Here is a 21,554-nt window from a genome sequence, read left to right as displayed (position 1 = left end):
GTCTCTCTGCTTATGATTGTCTTTTAAAATGATTTTTTTTATGTGCCTTTTTTTTTTAGTGTCATTCTTCCACTTCCTCAAAATGTGAAAGATTATTTACTCGATGATGGAACTCTGGTGGTTTCTGGAAGGTAAAGTACATAAAAAAAAATTCCTCAAACTTTATCATAAATGTGATAATGATTAATCTCAACAGTTAGCATATAAAATGAATTAATTGCTTAGGCACCATTTTGTCCCTTTAGCTCTTTTTCTTTCCTGGCTAAAATTATGTAGTGATCTTTGTCTCATGTTCTTTGTCAGTGCTCAATTCATATTTTCACAGTTGGGTACTTCCCCCTGTAATAATTACTAGTTGTAAAGCTGAGCCATTTCCTTTCATCTCTGTCCTTTGGAAAGGGATATGACTTTGCCTTCTGAAGGTAGAAGGGTGGCGGGGTGCACATTATAATCCTTTGAGATCCTTCAGTTTTTACCATAAAAAATTCATTGTCTATTGTTCTTCATAGTTGACCTACCATGGCCCCACCCACACCTTATAGAAGCTGTTTGGGTAGTTCCTCTATTTCTAAAGGGAAGAAGTATTTCATCCTTTTTAGTGCAAACTCGAATTTAGTGAAGTTACAATCTTTTCATTCACATGTCTGCTCAGAAGTCGTTTTATCTAAGTGTTTATCCTTCACCGTCCTGACAGTAACCCTTGCTGGTTTATCACACTTTATCTCCAACCTTCTTTTATTTTTCTGCATAACAATTATTTCTACCTGACATAAATTTCTTAATTGTTGTATAGAATGCGACTTCCTGAGAACAGGGAGTTGGCAGATTTTGTTTATCCCAGCTCATGGAACAGTGCCTGATACTTTAGAGGTGCTTAGTAAACATTGGTTGGATGCATAAACCTTAGTAATAGAGGTGTATGATTTTGGTAACACTGCATTGACTTCATACGCTTGCCTGATGGATTTTAAGTGTAGCATTCTGGGTTATATTTCTGGTTTTGGTATTTACAGCCCCTTAATCACCTGAAAAGTATTAATTTAAAACCTCATTAACTTAAGGATAAGGAAACAGTAGGAAAGTTAAAATCTCATTAATTTGGGGTAATTGGAGGATAAAGAAATGTAGAGGAAGTTAGACAAGTCTCAACTTAGGGATATTCACAGACTTTATTATTTCCAAATATAGCACATATAATCTTACCTAAATGAGACTGTAAATCAAATGACTCTTAATATTAGAAAAAACTTGATACATTTCAGTACTGTAAACACATCAAAGAGCAACTGTGATTTTCACTGGCCAGATGTTTGCACAGCCTCTGACTCGGGCACACTCTGTGTTAAATGCTGTTAGTGCTGTGCAGCACACAGGGTTACGCTGCACTGCAGTGTAATGCACAACTCACATGAGGACTCTGCCTTTTTTTTTTTTAAGGCAAGCATGGAACAAGGTTTAATGAGGAAGAGAGAGAGGTTTATAGAGTAAGAAAGTTTACAAAACAGGATACATGCATCACAGACAGGCCCCTGTTGCCAAGGAAAGTAAACAAAGAGGCCTTTGCCCTTTCAGAGTTAACAGTTCAGCTTGTCTTTTGTGAGAGTCAATATAGTATGGTGCTGGTTCTTTAGTCAGATGGCCTAGTTCTACATCATCTCTTTGCTATTTTCTAGTTTTCTCTTCCTCAATTTCCTTGTCTGTAAATGGGGTAGGTGACAGGATAGTGCTTACCTTGCAGAATTGTTGCAAGGATTTGAGACCTGCTAGTGGTGTCAACTAAGGTGGTGACAACACAAGGGGGGAAAGAGAACAGATTTGAGATGATGTGGGTCTTGTACCTTCTTTACTTAGTGATGGAGAAGAAAGTGTCAAGAATGTCATTTGCTGAGGTTGAGAAAAGCAATGTTTATTGGATTTCAAAAGAGTAGTAATTTTAGGTTGGGTTACTTTTATAGATTAAAAACTTGAAAATTATAGATATAATTTAAATGATGTAGGCTAGTCACAGTGACCCATGCCTGTAATCCCAGCACTCTGGGAGGCTGAGGTGGGTGGATTGCTTGAGCTCATGAATTTGAGACCAGTCTGAGCAAAAGCAAGACCCTGTCTCTACTAAAATAGTAAAACTGAGGCAAGAGGATCGCTTGAGTCTGAGCTGGAGGTTGCTGTGAGCTATGACGCCAGGGCACTCTACCCAGGGTGACAGCTTGAGACTCTGTCTCAAAAAAAAAAAAAAGAGGTATATTTACAGTGAAATGCATGGATCTTACATGTATAATTTGACAAATCTTGACAAATGGATTACACGTATTTTACTACTACTCCATTCAAGATGTGGAGCACTTCCATTCCCCAGAAAGTTTTCTCTATTCCCTATCTTAGCCTGGTTTTGTCAGTTCTAGAATTTCACATAAATTGAATCATGTAATATGTATTTTTTTGTGTCTGTGTGAATGGAAAAAATATAAACTGTTTTTCTTCTCCTCTCACACTCTAACAATAAACACAGAAGATTCCTGTGGCCAATTGTGTGAGGATTTCCCCCCACTACCAAGCAAGCAGTCAGTTCTTTAGGGATACCAGGTGGGTGTCCTCCAGTTCAGTTCTCATACTGTCTATCTGGAAGTAGCATTAGATCACACAGGTGGAAGGCTGAGGCCCAAGACTGCCCTCCTGTTCTGATGCCCCAGGTGGTTTTGCCTGTGCTTCTAACTGACCAGCTGTCAATCTGGGGTTCCCTCCTTGGGTCTGATGAAATTTGCTAGAGCAACTTTCAGAACTCAGGGTAACACTTGCTTAGATTTCCTGGTGTATTATAAGTGATATTACCAAGGATACAGGTGAAGAGATGCCGAGGGTGAGTTGAGGGAAGGGGAGCTTCCATGCCCTCCCTGGCTGGGGACACTGCCCTCCAGGAACCCTTCCCTCCATGTGTTAGCTTGTCCACAAGTTCTTTGTACTCTGTCCTCTTGGTCCTTTTATTAGAGACTTCATTGGATAGGCATGATCGACAACCATGTAGAAGTGTGATTGGACCAAAACGAGTATGAGCTAATGCCAGTAGACTGACTGGGAAACCAGCAAAGCTGTCTGGTCAGATTCTTCCCGGCCTCTCTGTGCGGCATTCCTTCCTCCCAGATGTGGGACAACAGCCCTCCTGACATGGAGGTCTTAGGGCATACCATCTGATAAGATAGATCAGAGAGTTTCTTTATGGCCAGCTCCAAGACAGAAAGGCGGGGGAAGCCTAGGGTATACTTTTAGTCTCTGTAGCCTCACTTAGGAAGACAAAGTAAGTCAAAGAAAGACAGGAGAAATTTCGAGAAAGGTTGTGCTCCAAAGCTGCCTTCCTACTTCTAAAACATCCCAATGTTATAACAAAAGACCATAACATGGGCTGTGTTCATTACGAACAGGAGCTACAGATGAAACTTAGTGTATGTAGAAAATGATAGCACAGTCGGGCTTCTTCAGTGCAGCATAATGCTTTTGGCATTCAGTTGCATTGTCATCCCCTTTGGTGCTGAATGCTGGTTTGTGTTTTTTTGTTTTTTTTTGTAGAGACAGAGTCTTACTTTACTGCCCTCGGTAGAGTGCCGTGGCGTCACACGGCTCACAGCAACCTCCAACTCCTGGGCTTACGCGATTCTCTTGCCTCAGCCTCCCGAGCAGCTGGGACTACAGGTGCCCGCCACAACGCCCGGCTATTTTTTGGTTGCAGTTTGGCCGGGGCTGGGTTTGAACCCGCCACCCTCGGCATATGGGGCCGGCGCCCTACTCCCTGAGCCACAGGTGCCACCCTGAATGCTGGTTTTTAAACATGTCTCTTAAAAGCTCAGGTTTTGGGTTTGTTTATGTGTAGCCATCTTAGTATATTCCTTGTCTATCAACGCTTTTTGCTTTGTTGAATTTAGATGGTAAGAGTTAGTTGAGTGTGTGTATTAAAAATATTATTTATAGAATACTATAACTGCATGTACTAATATGTGGTATTTTTAGCTCCTATACAGGAAATAGATTTTTGCATCAAGAGATAAAGCATTATAGTTAGAAATAAATGTGGAGGAATTAATGAACTAGCCTTAGTCGAATATTCTTTCTTTACTGTTGGTAGGCCAGTAGTGAATTGCTCTATGCTATTTGCAGATATTTGAGATATATCAATTAGTTATCTTTCCTTAGCATAAACTGTAGGAATATGTATGAAATACCTTGGTAAGATAAATTCTGGAATAGTGGAAAAGGACAGTAATATAAATGCTTTGGGATTCTATCACTTGTAAAAGATGCCCTTTTAAAAAAATTATATAAGTAGTACTTGCTCATGTAGTCAATTTTAAAACTGCAGAAAATAATTAAAAAAAGAAAAATTATCCATAATTTCAGCATCTAAAAGCAGATGACATTGCTATTTTAGCATATTTTCTTTTCTTTCGTTCTTTTTTTTTTTAGAGAAAGAGTCTCACTTTGTTGCCCTTGGTAGAGTGCTATGGTGTCACAGCTCACAGCAACCTCCAGGTCTTGCACTTAGGCGATCCTCCTGCCTCAGCCTCCCGAGTAGCTGGGACCACAGGCACCTGCCACAACACCTGGCTATTTTTTTTGTTGCAGTTTGGCTGGGGATGGGTTTAAACCTCCCACCCTCTGTATATGGGGCCGGCACCCTACTCACTGAGCACAAACTCTGCCCTTAGCATATTTTCTTTAGTCTTTTTCTTTTCTTTTCTTTCTTTCTTTTTTTCTTTTTTTTGAGAAACAGAGTAAGACTCTGTTGCCTGGATGGAGTACCATGGCATCAGCTGAGCTTACAGCAATCTCAGACTCCTAGGTTCAAGTGATCCTCCTGCCTCAGCCTCTGAATAGCTGGGACTGTGGGCAGCTGTCACAAAGCCCACCTAATTTTTCTATTTTTAGTAGAGATGGAATCTCATTCTTGCTCAGGCTAATCTTGAGCTCCAGAGATCAAGGGATCCTCCTGCCTCAGTCTCCCAGAGCAGTAGGATTGCAGGCATGAGCCACCGAGCCCAGCCTCTTTAGTCTTTATTTTTTTTTTTTGAGACAGTGTCTCACTATGTCACCCTCAGTAGAATGCCGTGATGTCACAGCTCACAGCAACCTCAAACTCTTGGGCTTAAGCAATTCTCTTGCCTCAGCCTCCCAAGTAGCTGGGACTGCAGGTGCTCGCCACAACACCTGGCTATTTTTCTGTTGCAGTTGTCATTGTTGTTTAGCTGGGCCAGGCTGGGTTTGAACCCGCCAGCCTGGTGTATGTGGTTGATGCCATAACCACTGTGTTACAGGCCCTGAGCCCTCTTTCTTTAGTCTTTTTAATACATTTTTTTTATCCTAAGTTGTTAGCATACTGCACATGTAGTTTTGCATTCCTTTTTTCATTGTACATCATAGCTTAAGCTATTCCCTGCATTTTAAAAATTGTATGAAATTGGCTCAGCACCTATGGTTCAAGCAGCTAAGGCTCAAATCCAACCCCTGGCCCGCCAAACAACAGTGACGGCTGCAACCAAAAAATAGCCAGGTGTTGTGGTGAGCGCCTGTGGTCCCAGCTACTTGGGAGGCTGAGGCAGGAGAATTGCTTGAGCCCAGGAGTCGGAGGTTGCTGTGAGCTGTGATGTCACAGCACTCTACCCAGGGCGACAGCTTGAGGCTCTGTCTCAAAAAAAAAAAAATTGTATGAAATAGTTTTGAATGACTGCGTAATTTCCATGTTCGTTCATCTGTCATAATTGACCTAATCATTTCTTGTTTTTTGGACAGGTCATTTACAACTTTACTGAAAAAGAATTCTTCAACTAACATGTTTTTGCATGGAGCATTATCTGCACTTGGGATTATTTCTATGCAGTAAGAATCTAAACTACAAGTGTAGAGCAAAGGTTATAAAAATATTCATAACCTTTGCTCTATTTTTTATAACCTTTAGTTTTCACATTAGCGTATTCGTGTACCTATTTCAACAGGTGAAATTCCTAACTGAATGCTTTTCTCTAGGTTTCCAAGTTATTGGTTACGTAGAAACTAATAAGCAGAACACAAATCTGAAGGTCATTTCATCAGGCTCATTTGCTGTAAAGGAAATGTGGCCTCTTTACTGGTTGGCATTTTAACCACTTCCTTACCTGCCATCCAGTTCCCTTTACACGTGCTACTTCTGTCCATTGGGTTGATTTGGGTTGCAATAATAGAATATCCAGCTTTGAAAATGGCTTCGTGAATGAGCCCAATATATTATTTCACATCATAAGCCCTATAATAAGAAGCCTTAAGTCTGCTTATGTTCTTGGGAAGTACTTACATTATTGGAAAGTAACAGTAGTTCAGTGATGTTAGGACTCAAAGTCAGCTTTTCTGTAATTTCTTGACTTTCTTCTCTAGAGACCAAATTAGCTATAGTAGTTCCAAGCATCATGTCCTCACAAAATCATACCCAGAGGTCCTGTCCCAAGTCCCTTTCTGAGAGCTTAGAAAACTTTCCTACCAACCCTCCAGTTACTTTTGGTCAGGGTTGGGTCATAGACATTGGCAGGGGAGCTGGGATCGTGATTAGCTTGGACTTCACTAGTGTGACTGGGGAGAGTGCCATTAGGTATGGAGCACTTGGTGTCTGAAACAATTAGAGTTTTGATTGGTAAAGAAGGAGGAAATGGCTGTGGGGGTCTGCCATAGCCCTTTCTTTATGCCTCCTCGCCCTCTACTTCCATACATAGGGCATACCTTTCACTCCAGACTGTAACCTCTTTATGTCTTATGTACAGTTATAACTTAGCACAGGGTCTCTGAAGCTGCAGAGAGTGGTAATTCCATTTACTTCTTTCTTTTTTTGAGACAGAATCTCACCTTCGGTAGAGTGCTGTGACATCATAGCTCACAGCAACCTCAAACTCTTGGGCTTAAGTGATTCTTTTGCCTCAGCCTACTGGGTAGCTGGGACTATGGGTACTCCCCATAACGCCTGGCTATTTTTTGGTTGCAGTTTAGCAGGCCCAGGCTGGGTTCGAACCTGACAGCCTTGGTGTATGTGGCTGGCATCCTCCTCACTGAGCTACTGGCAACAAGCCCCATTTATATTTTTTGAGGATGTACTGTTTGCTAAAGGTTCTTCTTGGTAGGAACAGTCACTATACAGTCATACCACACCCTCCTCTGTAAATCAAGAAATTGATGCTCTGGTTTGTCTGTCTGTTATGATTTTGGTTAATGTGTATCAGTTCTCCACATTTTAATCAACTTTTTGTAAAGTAGCTGTCTAAATACTGAGGACTGAATTAACCAAAGTTATGATGCTAATTCTTCAGATTCATGTTTTCCATGTTATGTAATGCACAGAGGTGATTCATGAGAGCACTAGCTCTGGACGCAGGCAGATGTAGTTAAACATCTCAGTTCTCCCATTGCTGGCCATGAACTTTGCATCAGTGTCCCATCTGTCAAATCAGAAAAATAGCAACTACCCTACAGAGTCGCAAACAATGAAAATATGAATATATCTATGTTTTATAATTGGCACCAATAGGTTGAGTATCCCTTACAGGAAATGCTTGGGACCAGAATTATTTTGGATTTTGGGTAAATATCTTTTTTTTTTTTTTTTTTTTGAGACAGAGTCTCACTGTGTTGCCCTCGGTAAAGTGCTGTGGCGTCACAGCTCACAGCAACATCAAACTGTTTGGGCTTAAGTGATTCTCTTCCCTCACCCTCCCAAGTAGCTGGGAATACAGGCGCCTGCCACAACACCCATATTTTTTTTTTTGTTAGAGTTGTCATTGTTGTTTCACAGGCCCGGGCTGGATTTGAACCCGCCAGCTCTGGTTGCGCCCTAGCTGCTGAGCTACAGGCGCTGAGCCAAGGTGGGTTTTTTTTTTTGTTTTTTTTTTTTGCCATGTACTTGGTGGAGGCTTTCATTCTAGAGACCAGTATTTTCCTGTTTGGAGACATAAAAGCCTATCTTTGATAACTTCCTCTTACTTTCTTGTTTCTCTTTCTGGATCTTCTATTATTAGGTGTTGGATCTATAGGATTAATTTGATAAATTCTTCTCTATTGCCTGTTTCTTTGTTTTCTTCTACTTTCTGAATAATTTTAAACTTTTCTATTCATTCCATTGAGTTTTTAAATTTCAGCTATTATGTTTTCAGCTTTTACAAATTTGAACTTTTCCTCTGTTCCTTTTTTATAGCCTCCTGTTTTTCCCTCATGTATGTGAAATCTTTTATCTTTGAGGATGTTAATGATTTTTTAAAAATATTTTTTATCTTGGCTCCGTGCCTATAGCTCAGTGGTTAAGGTGCCGGCCACATACACCGAAGCTGGCAGTTTCAAACCTGGCCCGGGCCAACTAAACAACAATGGCAGTGCACCAAAAAAATTAGCTGGGCATTGTGGTAGGTGCCTGTTAATCCCAGCTACTTGGGAGGCTGAGGCAAGAGAATCGCTTGAGCCCAAGAATTTGAGGTTGCTCTGAGCTGTGACACCACGGCACTCTGCCGAGGGTGACATAATGAGACTCTGTCTCTAAATAAATAAATAAATATTTTTTATCTGGTTCCTTTATTGTCTTTTTCTTTCATGTACTTTTTTTCTCTCTTTCTCTGATTTTTTTTTCATCTTAGAGCTTTTCTTAAGTTTTCTAATGATTCTACACTTTTATTATTTTTATTTAAGAGTGAATATCTGCAAACTCTGTGTAGCTGTGTGGGGCTTGTTGACAAAAATATTGACAGAAGATTCCCAGATGACAGTTATGTCTTCTGGGATGTCCAGTTCCTACGGAGGAGACGTCGTCTGTCTGGTTCTGGGAGCAGGGTGGAAGGAAGAAGGCTAAGGGTTGTACTGTTCAGTATGACTTTCACATAACTCCAGTCTAACATTTCCCTCCATGTTCTTCTGGGCCAGTATGTACATGAATGCTTCATCTTTTTTTTTTTGCAGTTTTTGGCCAGGGCTAGGTTTGTACCCGCCACCTCTGGCATACGGGGCTAGTGCCCCACTCCTTTGAGCCACAGGCGCCACCCACGCTTTGTCTTTTTAAGTTCATTTTTTCCAGAGAATAAGCCTGCTTACCAAGGGGGCTAATGAGGATTAGTTGCGAAGGCTGTGCAGGTAATCAAGATGTGTGTGTCTTACTGCTCCTTACAGTGGACTTCAGAGCTTCCGTCCTATCTCCCATGATAGCTCCAAGTTCTACCCTCTTGCTTCTTGGCTTATTTCTGCCATTGGCTTTTTGTTTTCCAAACTTTTGTTGCCATCTTCTGTGGTTGTCTTATTTTTTGCTTATCCTTGAACGATCTTGAGATCGTTCCTCTCTTTAGTAATTTCAAGAGAGAACATGAGGCACATGTTTGGCCAGATGCTTCCCCTCCTTTTTCTTTTGTAGTCTCTGTAGAGCATTTCTACTGCTTCTCGTTGTGACTTTTCCCCACAGTGATGTGAGTTCATCCCAGACAAATCATTTGTAGTTGAGGGGAGGCCAGGGCAGTGTCCTGAGTTTTCCCTCTGAGTTCTTTCAGCCTGTGTTTCCCCCTCTGGGCAGTAAAGACTGGTTGCTGGATGGCCCTTTGCAAGGCCCTGCTTTGCATACTGGCTTCTTTTTTTTTTTTTTGCAGTTTTTTGGCCAGGGCGGGGTTGAAACCCACCCCCTCCAGTATATGGGGCTGGCGCCCTACTCCTTGAGCCACAGGCGCTACCCCTTACTGGCTTCTTTACGACAGTACTTCTTGAATATTCTTTCTCTTTCCCCAGCCCTTTTCTGTGGTCTAGTCTAGATCCAGAGTAATTCCTGACCCCAGCCCACAGTGTGCTGTTTTCATTTCAGAAAGGACAGATTCTTGGTTTTGCTCCCCAAGGGAGTCGCATCAACTGTGCAGACAGCTCTGGAGACGTTTACCTTGGTGTCTTTATCCTGTTTCGTCTTCCCTGTCCTTGGCAGAACTTTCTCATTATAGATAATTCTTAGTATTATTAGAGATGGAGTTTGAGGTTTCTTTTCCTTGTTTTTAGTGATTTCTGCGAGGAAGGCAGAAAGTTTATCCTTTTGTCTCTGCCTGGATATGTACTCCCATTAATTTCACATTTTTTAAAATTAGTTTCTATCTCTTTTTTTATTTTTTGATGAATAAATAATATTTTACTTTATGGATTTTACCCTCTTTGTTTACCCTTTTATCAGTTGATGGACACTTGGTTTGTTTTTACCCCGCTTTTGTGTGCAATGGCACTGTAATTATTTGTAGGCAACTTTCTCTATGTAGAGAGATATATTTCCACTTTCTAGGGAATGTAAACAGGAGTAGAACTATAGCGACATCTGGTAACTGTGTAGTTAATTGTTTGAGAAACTGCCAATTATTTTACAAAGCAGTTGCAACATTTTACATTTTCATGAGCAGTGGATGCCAGTTCTGACTTTACACCTCTGTAACAGTCATTACCTCTGACATTTTGAGGTTAGTTGTCCTAGTGGGTGCCTAATAGTATCATTGTAAATTTGAGCTGTACCTCCCACTGTTGATGTCCAGCATTTTTTATAGATGTTCATTATCTGTTTATCTATATTCTAAAAAAGGGATGTCTATCGAGAACTTTGTGCCTATGGAGGACATTACCCAAGGTGAAATAAGCTAATATTTTGTGGTCTCACTTACATGTGGAATCTGAAAAATAAAAAAGTAAAGCAAACCCATAAAAGCAAAGAGTACGGTGGTAGAGGGTAGATGGCAGTTTCCAAGGGCTAGGGGATGAGGAAAATGCAAATAGGAAAATGTTAGTCACAGGGTGCAATTTCAGTTAAAAGTAGGTGGATGGATGTGTTAATCTGGTTGAGGTAGTAATTACACAATGCACATGCATACTCGTATCTAAAAAGTTTAGTAAAGATGGGGCCTCACTCTTGTTCAGGCTGGTCTCCAACTTCACAGCTCAGGTGATCAGCTGGCCTCAGCCTCCCAGAATGCTAGGATTAGAGGAATGAGCCTCCCGCCTGGACACAAAATTGTATCTGTGGTCAACTGATTTTTCTCAACCCTTTTAACTGGGAAAGCACAATGTTTTCAACAAGTGGTGCTGAGATATCCGCACATAAAGACAAAAGTTGGACCTTGACCTCACATTATATGCAGATATTAACTCAAAATAGATCAAATACATAAATATAAGAAGAAAATCTAGGAAACTTTTATAAGAAAACAGGCAAAAATATATGTGACCTTGATTTCTTGGATATGACACCAAACATATAAATAATAAATAAAAAATACATATATTGGACTTCATTCCAATAAAAGGGCTGAACTTCAAGCGACACTATCAAGAAGCTAAAACAATGCCAGAATGAAAGAAAGTATTTGCAAATTATATCTCACAGTACTTCTAGCAAGAAAAATATATGTAAGAACTCTTACATGTTAGTAATAAAAAAAGATTTCGATCTCTCTTCCTCTCTCTCTCTCTCTCTCTCACACACACACACACACACACACACACACACACACACACACACACACACACACACGGAAAGAACGGCTGAAATTCAAGGCACTGGCCATTCCAAATCCAAATGCTGGCAAGGATGTGGGTAATCAGAATTCTCATTCACTGCTGGTGGAAATGGAAATTTTTGCAGCCATCTTGGAAGGTAGTATGGCAGGTTGTTTTTCTCTTTAAGATAAATGTGGTGTAATTGTACAATCCAGAAATTGGCCTCCTAGGTATTTACCCTTATGCCCACACCAATGTTTATAATATTTTTATTCATAATTTACAGAAATTGGAGGCAACCAAGATGTCCTTCAATTGGTGTATGGATAAGCAAACTGGTAACTCATATGATGGAATAAAATGATTTCTCAAGAATTAAAAGGCATAAAGAAATCTTTTTTTTTTTTTCTTTTTTTTTTTTTTGAGACAGAGTCTAACTATGTCATCCTGGGTAGAGTGCCGTGGCATTACAGCTCACAGCAACCTCCAACTCTTGGGCTTAAACGATTCTCTTGCCTTAGCCTCCCAAGTAGCTGGGACTACAGGCCTCTGCCACAACCCCTGGCTATTTTTGTTGTTGTTATTACAGTTGTCGTTTAGCTGACCCGGGCTGGGTACGAACCCCTTACCCTCGGTGTATGTAGCTGGCACTGTAACCACTGTGCTATGGTACTGAGCCAGCATAAAGAAATCTTCATTATCTATTACTAAGCTAAAGGAACCAGTCTCAAAAGGCTAACTGCTATATGATTCCAAATATATGACATTCTGGAAAGGATAAACTATTAAAAGTATACGAAAGGGTAAGTGTTTTCCAGAGTGCAGGAAGAGAGGGATCAGGATAAAAACGTGGAATATAGGAGACTTTTAGGGCAATGAAATTATTCTATATAGAATTATAATGCTGGATATGTGAAATGATGCATATTTCAAGGTGCATATAGCTGTAAAATACAAACAGTGAACCCTAACGGAGAATATAGACTTTACCTAATAATAATGCATGAATATTGGTTCCTCCATTGTAAGAAATGTACCACATTAGTGCAAGATGTTAATAGGAACAATTACAATAGGGTGGAACAGAAATGTGTGGACTCAGTGCTTTCCACTCTTTTTTTTCTGCAAACTAAAACTGTTCTATGAATAGTCTATTAATTTTTAAAAAAGAGAGCAATTTTTTGTATTTATTTATTTAACATGTTTAATTGACAAATAAGGATATACATGGAAGGTATAGTTTCTGTCTCTTAAAGTGAAATTTTCTTTCTGTTGTTCTCCAAGTCTAAGCCTGTCTGTTATATATATAGATATACTCAATACAGCTAAAATTATGCCTACATGGTACCAAAGTGCTTAATTTTTATTTATATTTTATTTATATTTTTTTAGGGAAGATCCACCAGCATGCTCTCAGCCAGACAGTGATGATGAAGCAGAAGAAATACAGGTTGGTACAAGATAATCTGTTCTTTAGACTGTTCTAAATTAAATGACCTCTGAAATGCTTCTGGTATTTAGAACTTACCTTACATTTGATAAAGTGAGAAATTAAATGGTAATCTCACTTTGTCATATTTTTACATATACTGTATATTCAGGAAAAGATATTTCCCATTTATGTGTAATTTTTGGATGAAGCACTGCTTTTCAGAAGCCCATGAAGTATTTAGTGTAATGTTTTGTCTCTGTTCTCTTTTGCACACAGTGGTCTGACGATGAGAACACAGCCACGCTCACGGTAAGAGTGTCACACCATTACATAAGGGTTAGCTTCAAGGGTTAAGTGGTACTTCTTGAAATTCCCATCTTTTCACCATTTCAAGTATCTTTTTCTTTGTAGACTATTCTTTATTATTTTAAAAAATAACATGAATCATTGTTTAACAGACAAATATGGTTTGCTTTCTTTTCCCTTTGATCACAAAGAAAGTATTTTACAATCATATTGACTTATTACTCTTAAGCTCTACAGGAAGGAATCAAACCTAAATTAAACTTTGTGGTCCCCTGTTCTGTGAAACTTAAAGTGAAAATCTATATTTATTCACATATATTTAAATGACATGAAAATTATTCTCTTTTAAGCAAAAACAGAAATATGTGACTATAACCAATGTTTTGTGTACTATATAAAAATAGAGAAGTTGGTCAAGCATATTGTAGTCTTTCAAGATAAGAATGCTCCCTATAATCTTAGCACTCTGGGAGGCCTAGGAGGGCTGATCCCTTAAGCTCAAGACTGAGCAAGAGTGGGGACTCCGCCTCTACTAAAAATAGAAAAACTAGCTGGGTGTGGTGGCAGGTGCTTATAGTCCCAGCTACTCAGGAGGCAAGAGGAGGCTTGAGGCAAGAGGATTGCTTGAGAGTTTGAAGTTGCTGCCCTCTACCCAGTGTGACATTGTGAGACTCTATCTCAAAAACAAAACAAAATTAAAAAAATTTTAATTTTACCCCTCTCTAGATGAGTGTGGTACCTGGTGTTCTGGTGGGGGAGGTTGGAAGGACAGCTAAGTGAGAGGGGAGTCTAGATCACAGGCCAGGACACCAGATGAAAGGTGTGCTTCCCACTGGCAATAGGAACTTTTTCCAGACAGCTGAGATGTTACACTTACTTTAAATTGGTTGGTTGAGCTATGAGCTTAAAACCAAAAAGATATATTAGTTAAATCTGTTTATAGATAATTTTCAGAAAATGTTAAAATCATGATTCCCATGTAGATATAAAACTCTTTAAGGCATACTGAAGATTTAACTCATGAGGGAACCAGACAATTGTTAGAACAAGTTCAAAAGAGAATCCAAGAAGAAGACCTAAATTTATAGCTCAGGAATATTGAAATGGTGTAAATGAGCCCAAACCGGATTTACTTCCTTCCAGGGTGGGAGACAAAGCAAACCTCTTCAGATGAGATAGCAGTTGCATGTCCCTAAGAATTAGTTCACATTGATCTCGTTTACTTACAGTTCGCCAAATTGTGAAATAGCTCCCAGTCCCAGCTAGAATCAGGTAATCCAGAAGGATGTGCTGTATGTGGACAGTATGGTCTCCTACTGAAAACTTTGTGTAAACTTTTTATACTTTACATTGTTTTCAGGGTCCTTGCAGCAGGATTTCTTAAAATTGAATGATTTTGAGGATTTGAGGGAACTGATCACATCTTTTTAAATGCAGTAGTGGCTGGGCAGAAGATGGAGGATCCTTTGAGGCCAGAGGTTTGAGATCAGCCTGGCCAACATTGCAAGACCCCACCTCTACAAAAAATTTTAAAAGTTAGCCAGGCATGGTGGTGCACACACATATTCCCAGCTATTCAAGAGGCTGAGGTGGAAGGACCACTTGAGCCCAGGAGTTTGAGTTTATAGTGGGCTACAATGGTGCCACTGCACTCAAGCCTAGGTGACAGAGCAAGACCTTATTTCTAAAACAAATGAACAAACAAGTGCAATACATAAATGTAAAGCAATCTTCAGTTGTCAAGTTTAATGAGATAGAAAAATTAAATTGTTTTTCTTTGAAGGTTGAACCCCTTCATAATATAAAATTTGTGTAATTGCTATTTGTAGGGAATGTTGCCCATTGAGATCTTAGATAAGTGGTGTTTCTGAGTAGCTATATGGACCCAGGTCAGCAGCTTCAGGTGATTATGAGGAAATTACTAGCTTAGCATAAATTACAATTCCTTTTGAGTGGGAAAGGTGAATAGAAAATTAAATCTCTTAATGCTATTACTTATTTTGAAAGCCTCTCTAAATTACTCTAGTTTCATGTATCTAAGCTGAAGGAGTCTAGTGGGAGGCAGAGGCATTGGCACCCTATCAAATAATTAAAAGATACATTGTTAACCAGCGTAGTGGTTAGACTTATCTGTGGCAGAAAGAAAGGTGCTATTTTAATCTCCCTAGCCTTTTGCTTTTTAGTTTGGGGGATACATTACCATTTTTTAAAAACTTATTTCTGGGGCGGCGCCTGTGGCTCAGTGAGTAGGGAGCCGGCCCCATATGCCGAGGGTGGCGGGTTCGGACCCAGCCCCGGCCAAACTGCAACCAAAAAATAGCCGGGCGTTGTGGCGGGCGCCTGTAGTCCCAGCTCCTCGGGAGGCTGAGGCAGGAGAATCGCGTAAGCCCGAGAGCTGGAGGTTGCTGTGAGCTGTGTGAGGCCACAGCACTCTACCCGAGGGCGGTACAATGAGACTCTGTCTCTACAAAAAAAAAAAAAAAAAAAACTTAGGTTGCGCCTGTAGCTCAGTGAGTGGGGCAGTGGCCCCATATACCCAGGGTGGCGGGTTCAAACCCAGCCCCGGCCAAACTACAACAAAAAATAGCCAGGTGTTGTGGCGGGCGCCTGTGGGAGCCTGAGGCAAGAGAATTGTATAAGCCCAAAAGCTGGAGGTTGCTGTGAGCTGTGACACCACGGCACTCGCCTGAGGGTGACAAAGTGAGACTGTCTCTAAAAAAAATAAATAAATAAAAATGACTTATTTCTTTGGTCTGTTTCTCAGACTCTTTGTTGGTAGCCCACATTGAACCCTGTCTTGAGTTGGGAGATGATGGGGGGGAGAGAATGAGACTTTACACTAACTTAATGCATACGATCTGAAAGCCCAGAGAAGTTTACATTGACTTGCAGCCCACGCGCAGACTGAGAAGGTGCAGTGACTTTTTGACTTCTCAGAAACCTTTTACTGATCTCTAACACAGAATGTAAAGGTGCCAAAATTCTAATAGGATTAGAAGAATCCCAAGCCCCTGGAAGATTGGGTAAAGGAACCGGCTGGGAATACAGGGTAGTGAGTTATCAACAGTAATGTGTTTAGAGATGGGGAGGGAGGCTCAGTGCCTGTAGCTCAGTGGATAGGGTGCCAGCCACATACACCAGAGCTGGCAGGTTCAAATCCAGCCTGGGCCTGCTAAACAACATTGACAACTACAACCAAAAAATAGCTGGGCATTGTGGCGGGCACCTGTAGTCCCAGTTATTTGGGAGGCTGAGGCAAAAGAATCTCTTAAGCTCAAGAGTTGGAGGTTGCTGTGAGCTGTGCACTGTCCCCCAGCTTGAGATTCTATGTCTCAAAAAAAAAAAAAAAAGAAAAGAAAAGAAAGAAAGGGGTGGGCAAAACAGGTTTCATTCCTGCAGGGCACAGATCAGGAGTTCAAAGGATTTAGCCCTGCTAAAGGGCTTAGGCACGCCTACCTACTGACTCTCCACGGCAGGAATTGTGGCAATGACTTTGCCCTGTTAGCTGGGACCTTCAGGGCTCCTCTCGTCTTGGATGGTCTTGACAAGTCCCCAGAGATGGCCCATCTGCCTGCTTTGCCTGGGATTGAGGCGGGGCACCACGCAGAAAGATCAGCCTATCTACCTTTTACAACTCTTGTCAAAGTTTCTTTTCCCTCATAACTGAGTTATATCTTGGGGATCCACATAATTAGTTGATTTAATTTCATAATTCCTAGTCTAATTAATTCTAGACCTAAAAAAAAAAAAAAATAAATAAATAAATAAATAAATAAAAAAATTCTAGACCTAGTTTGTTTTTTCCTTAAGGAAGATATTGCTCACTGGATTTTTTCACAACTTGCAGTTGCCCATTAGGGGGCAGCAGTCCCCTTTACAAGGGATAATGGGAATAAGTACGCAGAAAATTTGTTAGTGTTTCCATATTTCTGTCTCCCCTGAAAGCACCTCTCTTCCTTTCCTTTTCTCTACTCTACCTTATGTCCATGAGCTCCTTTGCTAATGACTTAAAGCTCAAGGCAGGGCCTAATGGCATCAGCAAGCTTAAGTTCCTGTTTAACAGCCATATTTTCTATTTACTTCTTAGTTGATTGGAACATGTAGAGTATTTTGGTCACCTGCTTATATAAAATATACATTTTTAAATCAACCAAAAATGAGAGAACATTTTAATTTGACTAAAGTCCTACTTTTGAAACTTGTCTAAGCCCAGCATGGTGGTGTGCACCTGTAGCCCAGCTATTTAAGAGGCTGAGGTAGGAGGATCCCTTGAGCCTGAGAGTTTTGAGTCCAGCCTGGACAACATAGCAAGACCCCATCTCCAAAAGCAAAAACCAGAAACCAATAAAAATTTACTTGTCTAGACATAGTAGTATTTAAATACAGTTTACAACATCATTTATTTTTCATTTTCATGAAGCCTTTTGGGAATACTTTGTGTCCAAGATATGTCCTGCAAATGGAAAGGCTTCTGGCCCTTTGATGGGGGTGTTATTTCTAAGAACTGGAGTATATGTACAGATGATATTCTATCTATTTTCATTTGATAAATACTGGTTTTATGTAGGTGTACAGAGAACTGTTCATTCCTTCCTCACATTCCCAGATGCATAGTGACATCTGTCCTTAGTTTTGTGGGTTTGATTGTCTTGGAAAATGCCAGTTGAGCAGCTGGTTGTTTTATTTCTCTTCCTGGTAAATGTTCTTGATCACTGATTCTATTTAACTGGGTTCAAAAATTCCGATAGTAATTTTATTCTAAATTCTGCTTTTAATACCCTAAGCTATAACCATGAGATTTTGATCTTGTTTTCCCTAGTGACTGTGATGATATTGATGTGTGTAAATGATTTCTTCTTTCTCTCTGTAGGCACCAGAATTTCCTGAGTTCACCACTAAAGTCCAGGAAGCTATCAACTCCCTGGGGGGCAGTGTTTTTCCTAAACTTAACTGGAGTGCCCCAAGGGTAGGAACACATAATTAAACCTCTTTTGTTGGAGTATTCTTTATTTTGCTATTCATTTCATTTTGTATGTCCCAGAAGGTCTGATTATATTTCTAATTATAGGAAAATATAATGTGAAATTTATTATCATTTTCCCTCTGTTATTTTCCTGGCTTCGCTATACATTTTTCTGGTCTGTGAACTACTGTGCATTCTGCTAAAAGATAATTTTTACCTCTGTGTTGCTTATTGTGCTAGAATTCTGAGGAAATTTTTACTCTGCCCTTTTTAAAACTTCAGCTGTTCAGTTTAACAGATAAAATTTCCTCTGTTGAAAATAATAAAAATTAGAATGTGACAGGCTATATAAATAGAATAGGTTGAGAAATCAAGTGGTATTTTCTTAAAGTGTGTTTTATTATTTTAGCTTTGCATTGACAAGATTTTTGTAAAAGTTAAGGCCTGTAGAAAAATTCTCTATTTTTAAAATCCAACAGAGAACAGTTTTATGTTAGCAAAACTCATTTGAGGAATAACGACTTATTTGCATTTTCATAAATCATCTCTTGTGCTTTTCTCAAATTATCTCAATGATAACTTGTAATCTAATTTTTATTTTTACTTTTTAAAAGTAATTATACTGTACATGTACAGAGTTTGCAATTTCAAAAAGAGAGCAGTGCCTGTGGCTCAGTGAGTAGGGCGCCGGCCCCATATGCTGAGGGTGGCAGGTTCAAACCCAGCCCCAGCCAAACTGCAACAAGAAAAAAAATAGCCGGGCGTTGTGGTGGGCGCCTTTAGTCCCAGCTGCTCTGGAGGCTGAGGCAAGAGAATCGCGTAAGCCCAAGAGTTAGAGGTTGCTGTGAGCCATGTGATGTCATGGCACTCCACCTGAGAGCGGTACAGTGAGACTCTGTCTCTACAAAAAAAAAAAAAAGAAAAAGAAATTTCAAATAGTTTTGGAAGCTTGCTGCACAAATCAGATGGTTCTGCTACCTGTTTTACTTCATCAGTTCCTGCTCCCCAGAGGCCATTCATTCTTTTGTTATTTACCTCTATTTCTTTTTCAGGTTAGGTATTATTGACTTCCCACTTTCAGACAGAGATAGTCAGGTCTCTTTCATATCCGGTCCCCTCTACTTTCTATTCCACTATTCTCATAGTCACCAAATTTTGATGGATCAGTATTCAGCACTTCTTTTTTTTTTTTTTTTGGCTGGGGCTGGGTTTGAACCCGCCACCTCTGGCATATGGGACCTGCGCCCTACTCCTTGAGCCATAGGCGCCGTTCCGTATTCAGCATTTCTAATTACTGTGATTGTGCAAACACTATATACACATTTGGAGTACACATGTTTTCTCGTTAACATCTTGTTTTTCCTGGAGTTAGTAATTGTCTTGTTGGTTCAGCTGCGTGGTTGGCCATGTACATACTGTTTTTGTGGAATTAAGTGTGTGTACAATATACTGTCTTTAGAAGTTCATCTTTTTCATTGAGAGAAATCATAAAGAAGTTATGAAGCTCATTTGTAGTTCCTTGCAGTCAACTTTTCATTTGTTTCTGAGCAATATTTTTAATCATCTACTTGCTACTGAATTGGGTTGAGGCTTTTCACTTAAGATGAGTAGATTATTTGTGGTTGTAAATTACTCATTTGGCGGCTCATAGCAACCTCCAGCTCTTGGGCTCAGGTGATTCTCTTGCCTCAGCCTCCGGAGTAGTTGGGACTACAGGCACCCACCACAACACCTAGCTATTTTTTGTTGCGGTTTGGCCAGGGCCGGGTTCCAACCCGCCACCCTCAGTATAAGGGGCCGGCACCCTACTCAACTGAGCCACAGGCGCCACCCCAATCTGTTATTTATTGAGTGCCTACTGTGTGCCAGTATTTTCTTCCTAAGCCAGGCTAATCTTCCTTTTTATGTTCATATCATGAAACATTCACCATTTAAGGTTGTGATGGCTTAGAATATCTCACTTCCTTCTTTCCTGGATTTGGTAGAGGAGCTTCACTGCCCCAGCTATCAAAGTTCAGGTACTTGGCTGAACACAGATTCCCCAGCAACAGAAAGAAGGGAAGTGGTCTCTTTTTTTTTTTTTAAATTTTATTTTATTATTAAATCGTAGCTGTGTACATTAATGCGATCATGGGGCACCATACACTGGTTTTATAGACCATTTGACATATTTTCATCACACTGGTTAACATAGCCTTCCTGGCATTTTCTTAGTTATTGTGTTAAGGCATTTATATTCTACATTTACTAAGTTTCACATGTACCCTTGTAAGTGTAATCGTGGTCTTTTTTTTACTTAGAGGTTGGTTGTTCAGGCTATTTCTCTCCACTTCAGTCTTTTAGCTCAAGTGTCAGTGTTTCTGGTACCTTATTCTCCCTTCTTCCATCATCACTAAGAAAAACATTAGGAAGTGCTTAGGCCTGGGCTGAAACACGGGACCTTCTCATCTCAGTGTTCATAACTGAGTGAAGTGCAGTAGTGATGCTCTGTGTTGTTGAGAGATGTAAGTTAACATTGGACAGAACTGCTAAAATGTACTTGAGTTTTTTTCTTTTAATCTCTTGAAGTGATAAATGTTACTGACTTTGTTTATAGGTTTGAGCATTCATAGCAACTCACATGGCATACATACTGATAGCATGTGCTTTATCGTTTAGGATGCATACTGGATAGCAATGAATAGTTCTCTGAAATGTCAAACACTCAGTGACATCTTTCTGCTTTTCAAGAGTTCTGATTTCATCACTCGTGACTTCACTCAACCGTAAGTATTTCTTCTTCTCTCTGTCAATGGTTTCAGTACCTGCAAATTTTTCTATAGGTGAAATTCCACTAGTTTTAGTGTAATTATAAACAGCTATTTCAAATAACAAACCTGTTTCATGTTGCCTAAATGACCTATTAAATCAAATCCTTTGCAGTAAATAAGTTTCTAAATATTAAGGACTTTGTATTAAATCCTTTAAAGATTTTAGTAATTTTTTTCATAGTATAAAATTGACTTATGTTTATGAGAGAAAAACAAAATAAGGGACTATAGCTAAACAAAACCAAGACTTAGAAAAACACCCAGGATCTCACCCTGATTAGTTCTGTATACTTCCAGAGTTGTGTCTATGCAAATATATACCTGTCTCTACTATACACAGATTTTGTAGAAAAGGGATCCTATAGTTCATATTGCTTAGTAGACTGCTTTCACATATATGGTGACATCTTTGCATGTCATTAAACGCCTAGATTTATCACTTTTTCATTACCTTGATGGCATGCCCCTGGCTAGCTGTAGCATAATGTGTTTAACCAATCCTTTGTTCTACATTTCTGCAGTTTCCAAATTAAATCTTCTGCAGTTTCCAAAT

At 39.8% G+C, this 21,554-nt stretch overlaps 1 protein-coding gene across 2 annotated transcripts in view; it reads left to right on the top strand.

The window, feature by feature from the left end:
• CDC123 (cell division cycle 123) overlaps positions 1–21,554 on the top strand; it is a 58,196-nt gene that overhangs the window by 3,061 nt on the left and 33,581 nt on the right. The window contains exons 2-8 of one of the 2 annotated variants that reach the window (XM_053573025.1): positions 60–131; positions 2,510–2,583; positions 5,776–5,862; positions 12,883–12,940; positions 13,199–13,231; positions 18,099–18,194; positions 20,850–20,956. In XM_053573025.1, coding sequence (XP_053429000.1) covers positions 5,816–5,862; positions 12,883–12,940; positions 13,199–13,231; positions 18,099–18,194; positions 20,850–20,956 — 341 coding nt within the window. In that variant the 5' untranslated portion in view covers positions 60–131; positions 2,510–2,583; positions 5,776–5,815. The remainder of the gene's footprint in view (positions 1–59; positions 132–2,509; positions 2,584–5,775; positions 5,863–12,882; positions 12,941–13,198; positions 13,232–18,098; positions 18,195–20,849; positions 20,957–21,554) is intronic. The other variant, XM_053573024.1, reaches the window with a different exon arrangement.

This window comes from Nycticebus coucang, chromosome 20, assembly GCF_027406575.1.
Source record: "Nycticebus coucang isolate mNycCou1 chromosome 20, mNycCou1.pri, whole genome shotgun sequence".
NCBI classification, from domain to species: Eukaryota; Metazoa; Chordata; class Mammalia; order Primates; family Lorisidae; genus Nycticebus; species Nycticebus coucang.
Note: the sequence above shows the minus strand (reverse complement) of the source record. Positions and strands in the feature narration are given on the sequence as shown.